This window comes from Lolium rigidum, unplaced genomic scaffold, assembly GCF_022539505.1.
Source record: "Lolium rigidum isolate FL_2022 unplaced genomic scaffold, APGP_CSIRO_Lrig_0.1 contig_30536_1, whole genome shotgun sequence".
Taxonomy (NCBI): Eukaryota; Viridiplantae; Streptophyta; class Magnoliopsida; order Poales; family Poaceae; genus Lolium; species Lolium rigidum.
The window spans coordinates 137,339-158,613 of NW_025900146.1; the positions used below are offsets into that span (position 1 = coordinate 137,339).

Below are 21,275 nucleotides of genomic sequence, written 5' to 3' on the forward strand. Positions count from 1 at the left end.
ATAGTTATCTAGTCCTTCAACCATGAGATCATATAAATCACTTATGCCGGAAGGGTACTTTGATTACATCAAACGCCACTGCGTAAATGGGTGGTTATAAAGGTGGGATTAGGTATTCGGAAAGTATGAGTTGAGGCATATGGATCAACAGTGGGATTTGTCCATCCCAATGACGGATAGATATACTCCGGGCCCTCTCGGTGGAATGTCGTCTAATTAGCTTGCAAGCATATGAATGGTTCATAAGAGATGACATATCACGGTACGAGTAAAGAGTACTTGTCGGGAGACGAGGTTGAACGAGGTATAGAGATACCGATGATCAAACCTCGGACAAGTAAAATATCGCGTGACAAAGGGAATCGGTATCGTATGTAAATGGTTCAATCGATCACTAAGTCATCGTTGAATATGTGGGAGCTATTATGGATCTCCAGGTCCCGCTATTAGTTATTGATCAGAGAGGAGTCTCGATCATGTCCGCATAGTTCTCGAACCGTAGGGTGACACACTTAAGGTTTGATGTCGTTTTAAGTAGATATGGAATATGGAATGGAGCTCGAATGTTGTTCGAGTCTCGGATGGGATCCGAGACATCACGAGGAGGTTCAGAATGGTCCGGAGAATAAGATTCATATATGGGAAGTCATTTTCCGGGGTTCGGAAAAAGTCCGGTGTTTTGACCGGAGCTTCTAGAAGGTTCTAGAAGGACCGGAATAGTCCGGAATATTATGGAAGGTTCCGGAAGTGTCCGGGACGACCCGGGATGTCTAAGGAAGTCCGGAGGGTTCCATAATAGGTGCAACCACGTTGCCTTAAGGGAAAAGGAGTCTTTCCTTAATGCAATTTCGGAATTGGCAAAAGAGTCCGAGTAGGACTAGGTTTTCGGAACCGGAAACCTATCGGAACTCAGTCAAACTTGGGGGCAGGTTTTTGGACGACCCAAGGGGCTTGGCCAGCTATTTAAAGAGGCCAAGGGGCACCCCAAGGGCACCACAAGTCGCAGCCCTAGCTCCCCAAGTCGCAGCACCACCCTGCGCCCAAACCCTAGCTATTCCCTCCTCCTTCTCCCGCAGCGCTTGCGGCGAAGCCCTGCCGTAGATCTCCACCACCACCGTCACCACGCCGTCGTGTTGGCGGGATTCCGAGGAGGATCTACTACATCCGCTGCCCGCTGGAACGGGGAGGAGGACGTCGTCTTCATCAACACCGTACGTGTGACCGAGTACGGAGGTGCTGCCCGATTGTGGCACCGTCAAGATCTTCTACGCGCTTTTGCAAGCGGCAAGTGATCGACTACATCCACCACGGGATCTAATCTCGCTAGGCTTTGAAAATCTTCGAGGGTTAGTCTCATGATCTTCTCGTTGCTACCATCTACTAGATTAGATCTTGGCTTGTGTTTTCGTTCTTGCGGTAGGAAAATTTTTGTTTTCTATGCTACGAATCCCATCAGTGGTATCGAGCCGTGTCTATGCATAGATTGGTTGCACGAGTAGAACACAATTGTTTTGTGGGCGTTGATGCTTTTGTTGTCTTTAGTTCGTGTACTTTGCATCTTGCGGCATAGTGGGATGAAGCGGCCCGGGCTAACTTTACATGACCGCGTTCATGAGACTTGCTCCACGTTCGACATGCAACTTGTATTGCATAAGTGGCTTTGTGGGTGTCTGTCTCTCCCACTATAGTGAAGATTCAATTTACTCTTTCTATTGACAACACTAGTATCACCGTTGTGGTTCATGTTCGTAGGTAGATTGGATCTTACTCGAAAACCCTATACCACGTAAAATATGCAAACCAAATTAGAGGCGTCTAACTTGTTTTTGCGTGGTTTGGTGATGTGATATGGCCATGATGTGATGATGAATATGTATGAGATGATCATTATTGTATTGTGGCAACCGGCAGGAGCCTTATGGTTGTCTTTAAATTTCATGTTAAGTAGTATTTCAAAGTAGTTGTAATAGTTGCTACATGAGGTGAACAACCATGAAGACGGCGCCATGGACCTTGACGCTACACCGACGATGATCGAGATCATGCCCGTTGATGATGGAGATCATGTCCGTGCTTTGGAGATGAAGATCAAAGGCGCAAAGACTAAAGGGCCATATCGTATCACATATGAATTGCATGTGATGTTAATCCTTTATGCATCTTATTTTGCTTAGATCGTGACGGTAGCATTATAAGATGATCCCTCACATTAATATCAAGATAATAAAGTGTTCTCCCCTCGTATGCACCGTTGCTACAGTTCGTCGTTTCGAAGCATCTCGTGATGATCGGATGTGATAGACTCTACGTTCACATACAACGGGTGTAAGCCATGTTTGCACACGCGGAATACTTGGGTTTGCTTGACGAGCCTAGCATGTACAGACATGGCCTCGGGACAACGGAAACCGAAAGGTTGAACACGAGTCATATGGATGATATGATCAACATGTTAATGTTCACCATTGAAGCTACATCATCTCACGTGATGATCGGTTTTGGTGTAGTGGATATGGATCGTGTGCCACTTAACAACTATGAGGGATGTTGTATTAAGTGGGAGTTCATTAGTAATTAGATTAAAACTTGAACTAATTATCATAAACATAGTCTGAGTAGTATTTTGAAATAAATTTGTAGAATTGGCATCCGTTTTCTACCATGCGTTAGTCTTGTAATTGAGATAGAAATACTGTTAAGTCTGACAAATAACTTTACGGACTGGTACCGTATTGTTAAAGAATCAAGAAATGATTAAGTCCTATTGCAAATTTTTAGTAAACCTCACATTGTTGATTCAAAGAACAAAGGTTTCAATTAGTACCTAAAATCATCTTGTCTCCATGAAACTTGAAGTTCAAATCCGTTTGAAATTAAAGTAAGGAGCTGAAAATTTTGTTTTCAAAAATAAGCGAGGTATGAGATATATGTGATATCTAAGACCTTATTTCAAGGTGATAGAATATAATTTGGTGAGAGTACATAAACTCATAAGTTTTATGGGAATGTACGAAGGTTGAAGACGCCAGGCGTCTCAATCCTCCAACTATTGGGGCACTAACGATATTTGCATATTCATGAAGTGATCGTCCTTAGTATGCACCGTTGCTAAGACTCGTCGTTTCGAAGCATCTCGTGATGATCGGGTGTTATAGATTCCACGAGTGCATACAACGGGTGCAAGCCAGATTTGCACAAGCAAATACTAAGGTTAAACTTTACGAGCCTAGCATGTACAGACATGGTCTCGGAAAGTCGTCATGATGGATAAAATTATGAGTGAAATTGTTCATCATATCACAAAGTTACTAATAGTGAAATCTGGAACACTTGTCATATGATGATCAACTTCAAAGTAAGAACCTCAAGGTTATTGGTATTTGACCAACAAACCTAGAAGTTATTGAAGGTGAAGTGTTTTCTGAGAATGAGGAAAACTAAAAGAGAAAATACAAAAGATATTTTGGCAGAAAGAAAGAAAAGACTAGAAAGTCTAGCTCAGGTGTATATAAATGATATACATGTTATGGATGTATTCCTCGTTTGGTCACATAATGAAATTCTTGGGTATTTGTACCAGATTGGTTGGTATGAGATGTCATACAATACAACGCAATACAAGAATACGATGGCCTAAGTGACTGATAAGGAATATGGTAATAATGCACGTCTGGAACATAATAAAGTGTTATTATGTTTGTCGTTGGCATTCTACCTAACCCTTAGAATTTATAATAAAGATCTTAATAATTGTTATTTTGCTCTGGTCAAATGAAAACAATGATTTGTTCAAATTATGACATTACTCCATGTACGATGGATAAGTTATTATAAATCTTAATGGTAAAACACACATACATAACACTGACGCTAAAATGTCATAAGACAAATGATTTGAATTTCACTTATTTGTGGAACCGCCATTTAGGTCATGTTACAAAGGAACGCATGAAGAAACTCCATGCAGATGGATTTTTGGAGTCATTTGATTTTTGAATCGTTTGGCACTTGCAAATCTTTTCTAAAGAGAATGACTAAAATATCGTTCATAGGCCAAGAGTTGAACGGGCAACTAACTTAGTGGAAACATACATGATGATGTATGTGGTTCACTGGGCATAGTTGTGTGCGGGAGATTCTTCTACTTCATGAAAACTTCCAACAATGAATTGAGTATATATGTGTGGATATATTCGATAAGGAAGAAGTTTGAAACATTTGAATGGATTCAAATAAAATTCAGCATGAAGTGGAAATCATCGTAATAGAAAAGTCAAATATCTATGATTTGATCATGGTGAAAATATTTGAATTACGAGTTTTAGCGAACATCTAAGAGAGTTATGAAATTGTTCTACAACTCACATTTCTTGGAGTATCATAATGATAATGGAGTATCCGAGAGACGTATCCAAACCTTGTTGGATTAATGATGAGATAATATTAAATGACGCCATTATATATTTTGTGGATTATGCTTTAGAGACTACCGCTTTTACACTAAATAGAGCATCATCATGATCCGTTGAAATGACACCATACGAGTTATGGCATGGGTATGAACCCTAATAGTCGTTTCTTATATTTTGGTATGCATAGCATATGTAAATAAGTTTACAACCAAAATCGGATGAATGTCTTTGTTGGTTATCCCAGAGAATTGATTGGGAATTCTTTCCACTATGAAGTAAAAAGACAAAAGTGTTTGTTATAGTTACTTGCTTATTTCCAAGAAATTGTTTTCTAGCGAAATATTTGAGTGGGAGGACAATAGAACTTGATAAGGTTTATGAACCTGAGCATAATGATCAGAGTATCGCAGCGTCGAAAATGGTTCCGGAAGCGGCCACGACGATCATGGCTCCCATGACTACAAAGTGTTTTAGCCATGGAGATCGAAGTACCTATTGAACGTTGTAGGTTTGGTTTACTTTGTGATCAAATAAATGATTTGTGGACAAAGGATTGTTTTTTGAACAATGATAAACCAACTACATACAAAGAAGTTATGATGGGCCCTGACTCCGTTAAAATGGCTATGCGCCATGAAATCCAAGATAGGTGAATACTTTTTGAAAGTAAATGAATCTATGAAATTGATGGACTTGGATGAAATATCCTTAAATAAGCACGACTTGTCGAAAAGTTGTTTACGACAAAGTTCAAAGAGTTGACTACGTGAAGATTAGATCTTCCGTAGCAATGCTTATAGTCTATGTGGATTATTCTAGTAATCGCTACATATTTCTTTATGAGATATGCTAGTAGGATGACAAAATATATTACTTAACAGAAGTGTGTATTAAAGGTGTATACAAGATACAACCAAGGGTTTGCTAGTCCGTGGAATACAAGATAGGTATACGAACTTCAATTGGATGAAGTGAGTATCGCGGAGTTGGAATCTTCACCGGATGAAATAGTCAAAAAGTTTTTGATTTCATCAGAAACGATGAAGATGCTTGCATTTGCAAGAAATTAAGTGGGAGTGCTGAGACATATTTGTAATACTTTATGTAGCTGACATATCGTTGATTATAAATAGTGTAATTATATAATTGATTAAAAGATTTCATTGAAAATTAGCTTCAATGAAAGGATATGGACTAAAACATATTTAGTGTCAAGATCTATGAAGATAGATTGAAACACATAATAAGTTTAAGTCAAAGTACATAGAATGAATATTGAAGTAGTTCAATATTAAGAAGGTGTTCTTTTCATGTGAAGGATTAACAAGACTTGAGTATATATGACACTCAATGAGTTAAAACACATGAGTGATTATAGATCACGTATAATATGTACATAATCAGATGTCCTATGCTCTAAAGTGTTATGAGCATATACCAGAATGATTCATGTGATGATCATTGGACGACAGTAAGAATATCCTTGAGTACTTTAGAAGAACCAAGAATATATAAATATATTTTTGTATGGGGTAATGACAAACAAATCGCTGTAAAGTGTTGCACCGATATTAGTTTGGTCAAACATATAAAAATGAATTTCAAATCTAAATTAGGCTAAGTGTTGTTTAAAAGGTAGCACAATGCTAGATTTAGAAGAGTTCTAAATGTTGTGACGGATTCTACAAACGAAGGCAGAGTATGTCATTGTTTTGACAATGACTAAGGATGTTAAGTCGAAAAGTTCTTGGAGAACTTGGTGTAGTTCCGATAGTGTCAGAACTTTGAAGCTATATTGTGTGTGACAATATTAGTGACATATTTAAGACCGTGGAATTAAGATTCCACCAGAGGACTAAGCATATATGCCGACTCATTTGGAAAATGAGTGATGCATTGAGACGCAAATGAATTGCAAAGTACATACGTTTCTGAGCGTGTCAGATCCGTTGACTAAAACCTCTCCCGTGAGCAAAACATGATAAAACACCAGAAGGCCAAGGTGTTATATCTTTACAAATGTAAACTAGATTATTGACTCTAGTGCAAGTGGGAGACTCGTTGGAGATATGCCCAAGAGGCAATAATAAAATGGTTATTATAATATATCTTTGTGTTTATGATAATGTTTGCATACCATGCTATAATTGTATTAACCGAAACATTGATACATGTGTGTTATGTAAACAACAAGGAGTCCCTAGTAAGCCTCTTGTATAACTAGCTTGTTGATTAATAGATGATCATAGTTTCATGATCATGAACATTGGATGTTATTAATAACAAGGTTATATCATTATGTGAATGATGTAATGGACACACCCAATTAAGCGTAGCATAAGATCACGTCATTAAGTTCATTTGCTATAAGCTTTCGATACATAGTTACCTAGTCCTTCAACCATGAGATCATATAAATCACTTATGCCGGAAGGGTACTTTGATTACATCAAACGCCACTGCGTAAATGGGTGGTTATAAAGGTGGGATTAGGTATTCGGAAAGTATGAGTTGAGGCATATGGATCAACAGTGGGATTTGTCCATCCCAATGACGGATAGATATACTCTGGGCCCTCTCGGTGGAATGTCGTCTAATTAGCTTGCAAGCATATGAATGGTTCATAAGAGATGACATATCACGGTACGAGTAAAGAGTACTTGTCAGGAGACGAGGTTGAACGAGGTATAGAGATACCGATGATCAAACCTCGGACAAGTAAAATATCGCGTGACAAAGGGAATCGGTATCGTATGTAAATGGTTCAATCGATCACTAAGTCATCGTTGAATATGTGGGAGCTATTATGGATCTCCAGGTCCCGCTATTAGTTATTGATCGGAGAGGAGTCTCGATCATGTCCGCATAGTTCTCGAACCGTAGGGTGACACACTTAAGGTTTGATGTCGTTTTAAGTAGATATGGAATATGGAATGGAGCTTGAATGTTGTTCGGAGTCTCGGATGGGATCCGAGACATCACGAGGAGGTTCGGAATGGTCCGGAGAATAAGATTCATATATGGGAAGTCATTTTCCGGGGTTCGGAAAAAGTCCGGTGTTTTGACCGGAGCTTCTAGAAGGTTCTAGAAGGACCGGAATAGTCCGGAATATTATGGAAGGTTCCGGAAGTGTCCGGGACGACCCGGGATGTCTAAGGAAGTCCGGAGGATTCCATAATAGGTGCAACCACGTTGCCTTAAGGGAAAAGGAGTCTTTCCTTAATGCAATTTCGGAATTGGCAAAAGAGTCCGAGTAGGACTAGGTTTTCGGAACCGGAAACCTATCGGAACTCGAGTCAAACTTGGGGGCAGGTTTTGGACGACCCAAGGGGCTTGGCCAGCTATTTAAAGAGGCCAAGGGGCACCCCAAGGGCACCACAAGTCGCAGCCCTAGCTCCCCAAGTCGCAGCACCACCCTGCGCCCAAACCCTAGCTATTCCCTCCTCCTTCTTCTCCCGCAGCGCTTGCGGCGAAGCCCTGCCGGAGATCTCCACCACCACCGTCACCACGCCGTCGTGCTGGCGGGATTCCGAGGAGGATCTACTACATCCGCTGCCCGCTGGAACGGGGAGGAGGACGTCGTCTTCATCAAGATCTTCTACGCGCTTTTGCAAGCGGCAAGTGATCGACTACATCCACCACGAGATCTAATCTCGTTAGGCTTTGGAAATCTTCGAGGGTTAGTCTCATGATCTTCTCGTTGCTACCATCTACTAGATTAGATCTTGGCTTGTGTTTTCGTTCTTGCGGTAGGAAATTTTTTGTTTTCTATGCTACGAATCCCATCACATATATACATGTAATTACATGTATATATGTTGTAAATTGCATGTAAATTTAACTTACGATGAAATTGGAAGGAAAAAAGCGAATATCCAAGTGTCATCTCATGACCGTTGGAATTTTTTGCTTATGAAGAATTAAAAACTGTTGAGTGACAAATACACAATCTGAAGAAAAAATGTATATGTTAGTCTTCCAATTGGCATTGTCCTTTTCTCTAACCCTCTCTTTGCAAAAAAATATAATGCGTATCAGTGTTAAACTTTTAAAGCTTGACCGGTTTGAGCATTTCGTTAAACACCACTTTTTAATGTATAGCAATTCACTTTTAAATATATAGCAATTCCCGATCATTTAGAGAATATAGTGCTTTTCAAAAGTTTGTTACGTGATTCTTGATTCTGACCAATGAAGAAATGGCTCTCAATTATTATCAACCTGACATAAAACTTTTTTCTTCATAAGATTGCTCCATAGCACCTTCTTCTCATAATAGGCCATGGATTATAGAGTCATTCTGAGCAAAGCAAGTACATAACAAGCGATCCACTTTCTTTGTATCAGTTCCAAGTGTATAGAAAAATATGTCAACATTTATATCATCGATATTGGAGTCATTATGAAATATTTTTCCATGTTATATGTATTTGACTCTTGTATACTCTACACAAGCAATGCGAGTGATTAAATGAAACACATGATACATATTTTGCATGCTCTAGATTTTTCTATTGAGATATGGGTAATTCTCAATCAATCTATCCGGGCTTAAAATAGACAATCATGTACTCTGGAGAACACCTGCAACCTTTAAAGGCATCCCCATGATATACGAGGAAACCAAAATAGCCACGAAGACATACATATACTTGAAATGTATCAAAAATGTCACACATTTATCGGCGAAGACATGTAATTTCTTTACTTCTTGTTTTCACGCATTGTAGAAGACATAACCTTAACCAAAAAAAATAAGAGGTAGTTTCTATAAAGTTGGACAACTACCGTACTTTCCTTGCCATATATGCTCAAATTTAATGAAGTGTATTTTTCATGGTCAGTGGTATGTAAGATGCAAAAAAAAAATTGTATCTTAATATTAATGATATTATTATAGGGTTAATTTTGGTAAGTTTTGTAGAAAATTTCACATCATGCGCCCAGGGAAAAAGTTAATAAAAAGGTATAAAATTTAGTATAATGAAATGATAGTTGTTGAGCCAAGAAGTAGATAGCAGAAATCTTTCAATACACTCCTCACATGATTCGTAACGATGGATTATAAGGTTTATAACGAACTAAATCTCAAGATATGAATGAACATCCCATATTTTGAATGTTAAAGTAGGGCTTTAGGTTAAGGTTCAGGATTTAGATCTCACCTCGAGCTGAGGCCTAGCGGGGAGGCAAGAGTGCTGTCATATGTACTGCTTTCTTTGAGCAAAAGTTGAGATAGGAATTCTTGCTCGTGCTAACCTCGCAACCTAAGTGTTTACCACAATGACCTCATGACTGTCAAACGAGGAGGGGTGGGGCTTAACAGCGACACTGCATGGCTCGAGCATGTGTGTTTGATACACTTCATTGGGAGAGACGGTGGAGATGGTAGATAACGATAAATGCATCTAATTTATGCTGGGAAGAAGCACCCACATGCTGAGGAAGTAAGAGAAACTAGAGCCATAATGTAAAATCCATCAGGAGCGGAACGAAATAAGAGCGGACGTGCAGTGTTCAAAATGTGGTGCCTCCATCACTCTCTTTACCAATGGGGTTCCGATACATATGTCGGCAGCGAGGATAGCAGCAAAAAGGTGAAGCTAAAAATTGAAGTTGTTGTTGATCAAGTTGGTCAGTTGCATTGTAGTGGCACCAGCTAACTTTTCATCAAAGTTTTTGATGTAAAGTTTGAAAATAAAAAATTGGTACCTTAGCTTTGATTTTTCGTTAAAGCTTGTCCGCATACAGCCGTCCGACAGAAAAAGAAACGACCGAAGCGCCCGGGGCTGTAGACATGCTCATTAGATCGGGCCGATGAACCCCACCAGAGTGGGCTCGAACCCCTCCCGTGGGCTTGCAGCCCCTCCAAATGTCACGTGTGCTGGGAGTCGCGCCGGGCCCTGGCCCTGGGAAAGCGTGGGGTCAAAGCTGGCACGGGGCCCGAGCCCAAGAGGGCCTGGAAGAAGGCGTCGTAGTGCCTCGGGTCATCGCATGTCGTATACGTCCAAGTTCCAACCTCGCACACGCGTCGTTCCTGTCGACTGGCTCTGTACCTCATCCGCCCATGTTTTTTTTTTTGCGAACTCATCCGCCCATGTTTTTTTTTTTTTGCGAACTCATCCGCCCATGTTCTGGCGATGCAGTTATGTGAACTCTGAGAATCGCCATGCCGCAACCGGCAAAGGACGTGGTTCACAGAAAAAAGACATTGAGGCATACGAATACTAAGAGCATCTCCAGTCGCGTCCCTAAAGGGATTTGGGGGACGCCGACCAAAAAACGACCCAAAGGCCGCTTTAGTCCGGACATGCTCCAAATGTTGTCCGACGTCCCTCGTCCATCTCTGTGTATAGAGTCTCTACCGGGGACGCCGGACACAACTTTTACACTTACTTTTTGTTTGGAGGTCGCGTTTGGGGGATGTGGCTAGAAAAGAGACCTTTTCCAAACGAAATTTTTGTCCGGACGTCCCCCAAACGACTAATCCGGCGCTTTGTCCGGACATCGTTTGGGGGACGCGACTGGAGATGCTCTAAGATGTCACTTTATAACGGTAGTAGTAAGAGATCAGAATTAAAAGACACATGGCATTATGGCAATACTACCTTCTTCGGTAGGGCATCTCCAGCGGGCGACGCAAACGGGTCCGCCGTGAACGGAAATGCATCTTGCCTCTGCTCCAACGGAGCAATGCAAAGTGACCGGGCCGTTCGCTGCGACGCAAACTTAGCCTAAATATGCGCCAGGTTCGTCCTCCTTTTCTTACCCGGTCCCGCAAGTCAGGGACAGCGAAATCGAGCGCTTCAATTTGCTTCTTTTTTCCCTTCTTTGCTGCCCTAGTGCGACGCCACCACCCCAACCCCACCCGCCGTTGTCCCGCCGCAGTGGCGTAGTACTCGCCATCGGCTCGGTTCTCACCGCACGGGAGAGCAAGATCGTAGTCGGGGTTGGCTCCGGCGCGTATCTGCCACCTGTTTTGGGGTCAAACGTTGCCGGTTGCGCCGCCCGGCCGCGCCGCCCACGACCTGTTCGGTCAATTACGCCGGTAGGTGCCTTACTCCTGTTTTCGGAGCTATTGTGCGCGGCCATTAATCCACAGTTCGTACCAACGCAGATGGACATGTGGCAGATGTTGGACAAGTTCCGCGCGAAGGTCGTTGACTCCTCTTCCGATGAGGAGTCTGATCAGTCCACGCAGACATTGGCAACTACTGCGGCCTCCATGATCCACGAGTTCAATTCAAACCAGGGGCCGGTGCACCGGGGCTCTGTCAAGGGCCGCTCAAAAAACCTGCCACGCAACGAAGGGCAGCTCCGGCTCCACAGGAACTACTTCCACCTCACCGATCCAGTGTTCAAGGAAAAAATGTTCCGGCGCCGGTACATGATGTCAAGGGATCTGTTCATGGTCATTCTACGGGGCGTCAGACACTACGACCCATACTTCGAATGCAGGCCCGATGCAACATGTGCGCTAGGCTTCACCTCCTACCGAAAATACTTCGCGGCTATTCGCATGCTATCATATGGAATGGCTGCTGATATATTCGATGAGTATCTTCGAGTGGGTGAGAGCACCTTCCTTGAGGACACGTACAGGTTTTGCCGAGCCGTGATTGCCGCGTTCGGACAACATTACTGTAGGGAGCCAACTGTCGAGGATACAAGGCGGCTGTTGTCTATCAACGAGTCTAGAGGGTTCCCAGGAATGATTGGCAGCATAGATTCAATGCACTGGGAGTGGAAGAACTGTCCATTTGGATGGCAGGATCAGTACAACGGGCATGTGGAGGGACGGGCTGTTATTCTTGAACCTGTCATATCTCAAGATTTATGGATTTGACATTCATTATTTGGCATGGCCGGTTCCAACTATGACATCAATGTGTTGCACCGATCACCGGTTTTCAACAGGCTCATGCAAGGCAAAGCTCCCCGGGTGAGCTACGAGGTCAATGGAAATGAATATGACAAGCCATATTATCTTGCTGATGGCATCTACCCTGACAGGACCACACTGGTGAAGACTGTCCGTAATCCAAACTCCGAGAAGACGAGGAGGTTTGCCAAGATGCAAGATGCTTGCACGAAAGATGTGGAGCGCGGATTTGGTGTGCTGCAAGCTCGGTGGGCAATTGTCCGTCACCCGGCAAGAACATGGTCGCTAAAGACCATGCATGAGGCGATGACATGCTGCGTGATCATGCACAACATGATCGTTGAGAACGAGCGTTCTGATGGCCGCAATGAGAACCACTAGGAATTTCACGCTGAGCTGGTTGAGCCACTCCCTGAGGCTTTATCTTGGGAGGACTATCTGCATATGAATGTAGAAGTCACTGACGAGACCGTATGCAAACAGTTGCAGACGGATCTGATTAAGCATTAATGGGCATTGGCTGGCCATGAATACCATGTCCAGAGGAATATCATCTTATTTTCATGTAGACTTTTTAAAATTTGGATGTAATAACTATGACTTCGTTGAAACTCTTTATTTTGTTGTTTTCAAACATTACAATTCATGCTGATGCGGAAATGCGTCGGGTCGCTGGAGGCATCCCAGGTGCAAACGGACGAGCGGATAAAAACAGTTTTTTTCACGTCCGCCTCGCGATACAAACAGACGCACGCGCACATCGATTTGTGTCGCCCCGTTGGAGATGCCCTTAAAACAGGTCGTATAAATTTTTCGGAAGTGAAACATTGCACAGTATGATTAAGTTTATAGAGAAAAACTGTCAAGAACCGTGGTGACGTATCTAATAAGATTAATTCGACATTGTAGATGCTTATAATTTACTAATTTAGTAAAAACTTAGTCAGACTTTGTACCGTTTAGCTTTGGATAAAATTTATACGCGTTATTTCACTGAAAGCGGAGGGAGTACTAACTATGTGGAAACGTGCAACAGTACGTTTGTCATACTTCTCTGCTGGCATTTGTAGAAGCATCCAACTACATGGATTTCGAAAAAAAAAAGTGCTACGAAACCGTTTAGCATGCGCGGAGTGCATTATTCTTTTAGGGCTCCTTTGATTGATAGGATATAAAAATCATAGGAATAGGAAAGAAAAAGCATTGAAATATCAAGGCAACTTGAATCCTATAGGAAGATGAAGTGTGTCTTATTGTAGCAAAGAAAATTTTCCATGATATGACCTCATGTTTTTTTCTCCTATATATAGGAGTTACACTACAAGATTCCTATAGGATATGTTCCTATGAATCAAGCAATGTGTAGGAAAATTTTCTATAGGATTCCAATCCTACACATTTTTTTATGAAATTCTTATGAATCAAAGGAGCCCTAATACTCCATTCCTTGTGAATTATGAGATGTTCTGGACTTTTCTGAATTGTATGTATCTAGACGTATTTTAGTGTGTTAGCTTGTTCACTTATTTCAGCATGTATTTAGTTCACATTGAAATACTCAAAACATCTTATAATTCATGACAGAGGGTGTAAGTAATTAGGTTGGATGTAATCGAATGTGTGTTCCTTCTCGCCGTTCAGAGGAGTGGAACTCTTATATGTTTTTTCTGCTATCTTCTACTATAACCTATAATTTGCCACAAACTCAATTCGGCTCCTTGGTGCTTATGCGCCCTCTACAAAAAAAAACACATTTAAAGTGTCGAAAATTTTGGTTATTTTTTTTCATGTACATCTCCACAATATATATGCGTTCGTCAAGTTTCGTGAAAAAATTATAATTTTTGTTGTCTATATAAAATAAGAGAAACAATCCTTGTGAAAAACCTTATTTTTTGCACCGAATTTTGTCTTTTTCATATACGTCACATGACAAGTCGATTTTTCAAAATTGTGCCAAAACATCACTCCCATAATTTACAGCTACTAGCACAACTTGAAAGAGTGATGGACTGATGTTCATGAGTACACTTACCAAGTTGGGTGGATAGTCAAATCATAGTCATAGCGAAATGTTACTTTACTTGTTTGCCTAACTCAGACGGCAGAACACCAACCTCCACGGGTTCAGAATCTTGTGGAGATGCATTGCACTCGAGTCCTCTAGAAAAAGAAGAGCTAGTCCAAAAAAATATAGTAGCTCCTCTCTATGCGAGGAATAAGAGTCCAGACATGACAAGATTTCCGCAAACAGCATTTACAAATATTCATTTCTTTATTCATTTTCTAGCAGTTTGAGAAAAAAAAAATCGTTGCGTAGCCTAGCTGGAAGTATTTCAATTGATGAAGATAACTAACATCAGATTGAACTCGGCCATATCACATGCAACGATGTTGACTCGCAAGCAGGTAGGCGACTGACGAGCTTTTGTTAACTCGAACACTTGGATTACAAGCAGGGTATCATCACGATAGAGTGCAAACAGTAGTCGCGAAGGATCCGTACTGAAAGATGCTCCCGCCAATTCAGAGTTCTTCGTCTAATCGTGTCACGATCATCAAAGAATAGCCCATCATTCATCATTGACGGCCAAAGTTTTTATACAAACAGATCGTTTCTTGTGACACAAAGAAACAAAACTGTAGTCCTCAATAGGCCCAAATTATGCAGTACTCTGTTCGTACATCTTAGTCACAGTTTGTTAGAATGGTTTGGACAGGCTACAAAAAAAAATAGAAGACAACAAGTACATTACAACCCAGAATCCAAACAGATGCTATGCAAAAGATATGCATAATGTAAGTATATTGATCATTAGGTGCAAGACGGAAGTAAGTCCAGGCAGTAGGGTCCATTTAGGCACACCTAGTCACCTACGAACTTTTTAGCTGCTTGTGAGTTGTGAGGGGTTCTTGTAGAACGTGAGAGCGATGTCGCACGGATTTTAACTGGTTAATTATGAGAAGGTTGACATCAAACTCGAGAGGACAAGGCTATGAAATATATTGGAATTGTCCGTTTCTGGTCGCAGGAGGTGGCCTACTATCGTTTGGATTTTGGGAAGCAAGCTCATCTTGAATTGGTGCACGTATGGCCCAGGAGATCACGGGTCTCCCTCCGTTCCGTTCGTTTGTCTACTTGGCTTGAAGTTGGGCAAGAAAAAATGCTGATCTTCCAAACTTTAGTAAACGTGCAAAATGGCAAAGAGTATAGCAAACTGCGAGTAAATGAAGTGTTAGAACTTTAACCAGAAAATATCCAACAAGAAAGTTAAGCAAAGGTTGCCGTTTGAAGGATTGAAACATGTTAGCTCTAAATGCTAGAGCATTCTTATAAAACAGATGAGAAATTATTTTTCCATATATGCATCATGGCATGACCAAAGGTGAAAATAAATTTGTATAACTGTATAATTGTAAAGATTATTGTTCACCTTTATATTTAGTATATTGTCATCTCTAGTACTGGTGATTTTAGGGAAGCATTAGCTTTCGCTAAGACAAGCCAACTTCACTCTCCTTCGTTACAGTATGATTAAGGTAGGTATGGCTGATCAACCTAAGAGGTGACAACATTAGGCTATAAGAGACTAGAATTATCCAAAAATAGTACTATAGTACAACCTAATGACTACTACCAAACAAACAAAAAGGAAAAAAAAAAGTAAGCCAATGTCTTGACTCCTTTTTTTAGCAAAGGCTCAACTCCTATTCAGCTTCTCCTCCAGGTCTTGATGATATAGAAAGGCCCATTCCACACACACAAAAAAAAAAACAAGGCCGATAAGGATGTACCATGCAGAGGATGGGCTTATATCGAGCCCGCAATACATCAAGCCAAGTCTAAACTGCGCCTCAAGACTTCAGGAATCAGGATGCTTTACCTAGGAATAGGATGGTACTTCCATGCAATCAAGCTGCTCGTGTAAACATATAGCTTAGGCGACGTAATGATCAGGACCGCAATCGAGATAATCAACCGTGCCAGGAATCTATACGACCATACAGTGGAAGCCATAGCCCGTGTACGGCGGAATGTTTATTCCTCTTAGCAATGATGATCACAGATTATGGTTGCACAAGAAGACTCGAATGAACATTGGAATGATTGGGTCTCTAAATATATTTAAACCAAGAATTGTAATATGCAGATTATAGTACCAAAGTGATTGGTATCCCACTAATTAGCAGGTCAAACAAAGAGTACCAGACCAGAGGGGGTGGGCTGCCACTCAGGATCTGCAGATGCAACTGTCTCCAGCACGTACAGAATATTTGACATATGAAATGCACCCACGTCTACAGTTCAGCGCCTATCAATAAAGGAACACGTCTTTAGTCTTATTAGACTAACTAATAATAATATACAGCATATTACACTATTCTTCAAAAGCAAATGACCAAGAACTTGGGTAGCACAATTTGCTGGAGCAATATCGATGCGCAAGGAACAAAGTCAATGAAGACTTCGCTCTGGGCATTCAGCAAGAAAAGCTAATTTGTTTGATATGAGAACAAAAAAACACCGTGTGAGTTCTGAAATCAAACAAAATCCAAAGGGGAAAAGGTAAAGAAAATATCACATATGTTGCTGCCATGCCGTTTGGAGCAGCAACAGGACATTAGACTTAGGACATAATCTCACATCATCTCCTACGTGATTACAATTCCATTGAACATAACTGTGCTGACAACCTAGCCTCAATCTTTAAAGTGTTTATTTGCATTGTAAGATTTATTCAGTTATTAACTTGTTAACATCCAACTGTTAGTTCGTCCATTAATTTAATATCCCACACGACCTTCTGAAAGATATCCTCAATAATGATGGAAGACCTCAAAGATCTAATTATATAAACCAGTGAGATTCAGCGATATCATATATACATATGATACCTGCACAGTTGTACTTGACTGATTCTTGTCTAGTTGCTGTGCTTTGCAGCGATTGTGCTGGTCGGCCTGTTTCCTGTCCATGTACAGTAATGCATCCACCTGTCATTTCTGTGTAGGAGCTGTTCATTCGGCATGATATTCAAAAGGCAACTTGATATCATGAGGACATGCATCCAACTAACATCTCTTCTCTCTCAGGATCAAATGCACCTCCAAAAATATCAATAAAAGACTTCTTCATTCATCCCCGCATCCTTTCCCTCTCTTCAATCCCAAGAGCACTTCCCTCCTCCTATGAGAGGCCACCATTAGACCTGCTACAAGCCAGTGCTTCTGATGCTAACATTGGCAGTTTTGGCCAGAAGCATGGGGGAGTGGAAGGGAGTACCAATGCTCTTGATCCTCTTCATCCTTTCCATCACCCATGTTACCACCACCAATGCGATTGCATCAAAATTAAATCGGTTCGTACCTCAAGACAACTACCTCCTCAGTTGTGGGGCATCTGCTGCTGTGAAGCTTGATGATGGCAGGGCATTCCGCTCTGATCCCGACTCGGTATCGTTTCTATCAACCCCAACGGACATCAAGATAGCTGCTAAAACCTCCCTTGCTGCTGCTTCACCATTATCGCCACTCTACCTTGCCGCAAGAGTATTCTCTGAAATTTCAACCTATAGCTTCTTCATCTCCCAGCCTGGTCGCCACTGGATCCGCCTCTACTTCTCACCTATTCCTGATAGCCAATACAACCTCACCACTGCAACATTTTCGGTGTCCACTGATAACATGGTTCTTCTCCATGATTTCTCCTTCATAGCCAATCCTCCTAACCCTGTAGTTAGGGAGTATCTAGTGTTAGCACAGGGAGACAACTTAAAGATCATTTTCACCCCCAAAAAAAACTCGATGGCATTCATCAATGCCATTGAGGTCGTGTCAGCCCCACCAAGCCTTATTCCAAATACCACCACCAGACTAGGTCCTCAGGACCAATTTGACATATCCAACAATGCGTTGCAGGTTGTCTACAGGTTGAACATGGGTGGTGCACTGGTTACATCGTTCAATGACACACTAGGCAGAACATGGCTGCCAGATGCACCCTTTCTGAAGCTTGAGGCGACAGCAGAGGCAGCCTGGGTTCCTCCTGGAACCATAAAGTACCCTGATGACAACACTATCACACCTCTCATTGCTCCAGCAAGCATCTACTCAACAGCACAGCAGATGGCCTCAACAAATACCACAAATGCAAGATTCAACATCACATGGCAAATGGTGGCTGAGCCAGGATTCAGGTACCTTATCCGCCTACATTTCAGCGACATTGTCAGCAAGGCACTCAATAGCCTCTTCTTCAATGTCTACGTTAATGGCATGATGGGTGTCGCCAACCTTGATCTGTCAAGCCTGACAATGGGCCTTGCAGTGGCATACTATAAAGACTTGATTGTTGAATCTTCCAGCATCATCAATTCCACCCTAGTAGTCCAGGTTGGCCTAGGCACAACCGACTCCGGTGAACCCAATGCCATCCTTAATGGCCTTGAGATCATGAAGATAAGTAATGAAGCAAGCAGCTTAGATGGCCTCTTTTCACCACAAACAAGCTCGCAAGTTGGTAAGAGGACACTGACTGGTATAGCAATTGCTTTGGCAGTGACAGCTGCATTGGCAGTAGTGATATGCTTCAGGCGAAGCCGTAAACCAGCATGGCAGAAGACAAACAGCTTCCACTCTTGGTTTCTTCCACTCAACTCATCCCACTCATTCATGAGCAGCTGCAGCAAGCTCTCCAGAAGTCGCTTTGGCTCCACAAGGACCAAGAGTGGATTTTCAAGCGTGTTTGCATCCAGCGCTTATGGATTGGGACGCTATTTCACCTTCGTCGAAATTCAGAAAGCCACTAAAAACTTTGAAGAAAAGGGTGTTCTAGGTGTTGGTGGCTTTGGAAAAGTTTATCTTGGCAGTACTGAGGATGGAACAAAGCTGGCTATCAAGCGAGGCAATCCATCATCTGATCAAGGTATGAACGAGTTCCTGACTGAAATTCAAATGTTATCAAAACTTCGCCACCGCCACCTGGTTTCACTCATTGGTTGCTGTGATGAGAACAAAGAAATGATTTTGGTTTATGAGTTCATGTCAAATGGTCCACTACGGGATCATCTGTATGGTGACACAAACATCAAGCCTCTGTCTTGGAAGCAGCGCCTCGAAGTTTGCATTGGGGCAGCAAAGGGTCTGCATTATCTTCATACAGGCTCAGCTCAGGGCATAATTCACCGTGATGTCAAGACTACCAACATCCTCCTTGATGAAAATTTTGTGGCCAAGGTCGCTGATTTTGGCCTATCAAAAGATGCCCCATCACTCGAACAGACTCATGTCAGCACTGTAGTCAAAGGAAGCTTTGGGTATCTTGATCCAGAGTACTTCAGACGCCAACAGCTGACAGATAAGTCTGATGTATACTCTTTCGGGGTGGTACTCTTTGAAGTTCTGTGTGCAAGACCAGCCATCAATCCAGCCCTTCCAAGAGATCAGGTGAGCCTGGCAGAGTGGGCCCGTACATGGCACCGCAAGGGGGACCTTAGCAAAATAATCGATCCTCATATTGCAGCACAAATCAGGCCTGATTCACTCGAGATGTTTGCTGAGGCTGCTGATAAATGCCTTGCTGACTATGGAGTCGACCGTCCATCAATGGGAGACGTGTTGTGGAAACTTGAATTCGCCTTGCAACTTCAACAGAAGGGTGATGTTGTTGATGGCACCAGCGATGGGGTTCCAATGAAGAGCTTGGAGGTGTCCAACATGAATAGTATGGAGAAATCTGGTAATGCTATCCCATCTTATGTACAAGGAAGATGAAGCTATCATGGTGTCGTCACTGTCTGTAAAGGTATTAAGGTAGTACTGCAATATCTTGTCTGATCCAGTGCAGACGTCTCTACTACTTCAATAGAAGGGACTTTACCTTGATATGGTACATGAAAAGTTGTGATAGGCTCCTAACAGCAGATCATAAGTTTTTGATTTTTTTACTTGAACATCCAGTCATTGTGTGTTATGATAAAACTTTTTGTAAATTTTATGCAATTAGGGAAAATTTTAAGGCTGTTTGTAAACCAAATTGTGCCATCAGATTCTGTTGATCATGATTATATTATTCGATGCTTGGAAGGTAATTCCATCATCTGCTGAATGTAATATTGTCGAATCATTCCAGTGTCAAAAATGTTACGGAAGAGAATAGTGGCTAGGTGAGAATATACGTTGCTTTATGGAACTACCTATATGGTCATTATGGTCGTACAAGCATGCAGTATACAACTAAGCAGAAACTGAACTAAGTGACGGCAATTGCAGCTTAGACCTACAAATCTCAAGATGTTCTACTGTGTCACTGCCACATACAGAATACCAACCCTAATGCAATCAACTGTGGCATGCCATCACAATCTTTAGGTTCCATTGGGAACCATGTTGGCATGTTGCATTATGCTGTGCAGCGAACCAGCAATGTTGTTGTAGCTTGTAGACAGTCATGTAAAAAAAAGCATGTAGACAGTGGTTGGCATATTTAGAAATAGCACTTGTTATATGAGCAGTTATTCAGTTAATGATAGGGCATTGCCAAGAAAGTTTTATTTAATGCATGATAGTGCCAAACGGCCCTTACTTTCACATTCATGCAATAGTAAGAAACATATGACTACAGTCGAACGCTACCAAACAGCTAGTGCATAGCAACTAAAATATCTCAGGCAATATAAGAACAGAACCTCTATTCAACCCTCTCATTTAACCATTAACATAAAATTGTTTTGTTCCGTCTCACAAGTGCTGGATAACTACTTCAAGTAAGCTTGGGGAAGTTCAGTACTTACAAGCTTATAAGCTATATGGCAAATGGGCACGTACAAATCCTTCAGGTAGTTCTCAATACTTCTCACGAGCATTCAACATCCTGCTGTGCAAAAAGCTGAACGATATGCATTTGAATACTGGCACAATACCACACTTATCAGAGATAAAGATTCAGAAGGGAAAGACCATACCTTGGGATTGTCTTTACT

At 41.7% G+C, this 21,275-nt stretch overlaps 1 protein-coding gene across 1 annotated transcript; it reads left to right on the top strand.

The window, feature by feature from the left end:
* Positions 1-17,556: 17,556 nt before the first annotated feature.
* Positions 17,557-20,067, top strand: LOC124680922 (probable receptor-like protein kinase At5g61350). The gene has a single exon (XM_047215941.1). The coding sequence runs from the start codon at positions 17,557-17,559 to the stop codon at positions 20,065-20,067; it is 2,511 nt and encodes an 836-aa protein (XP_047071897.1).
* Positions 20,068-21,275: the final 1,208 nt, after the last annotated feature.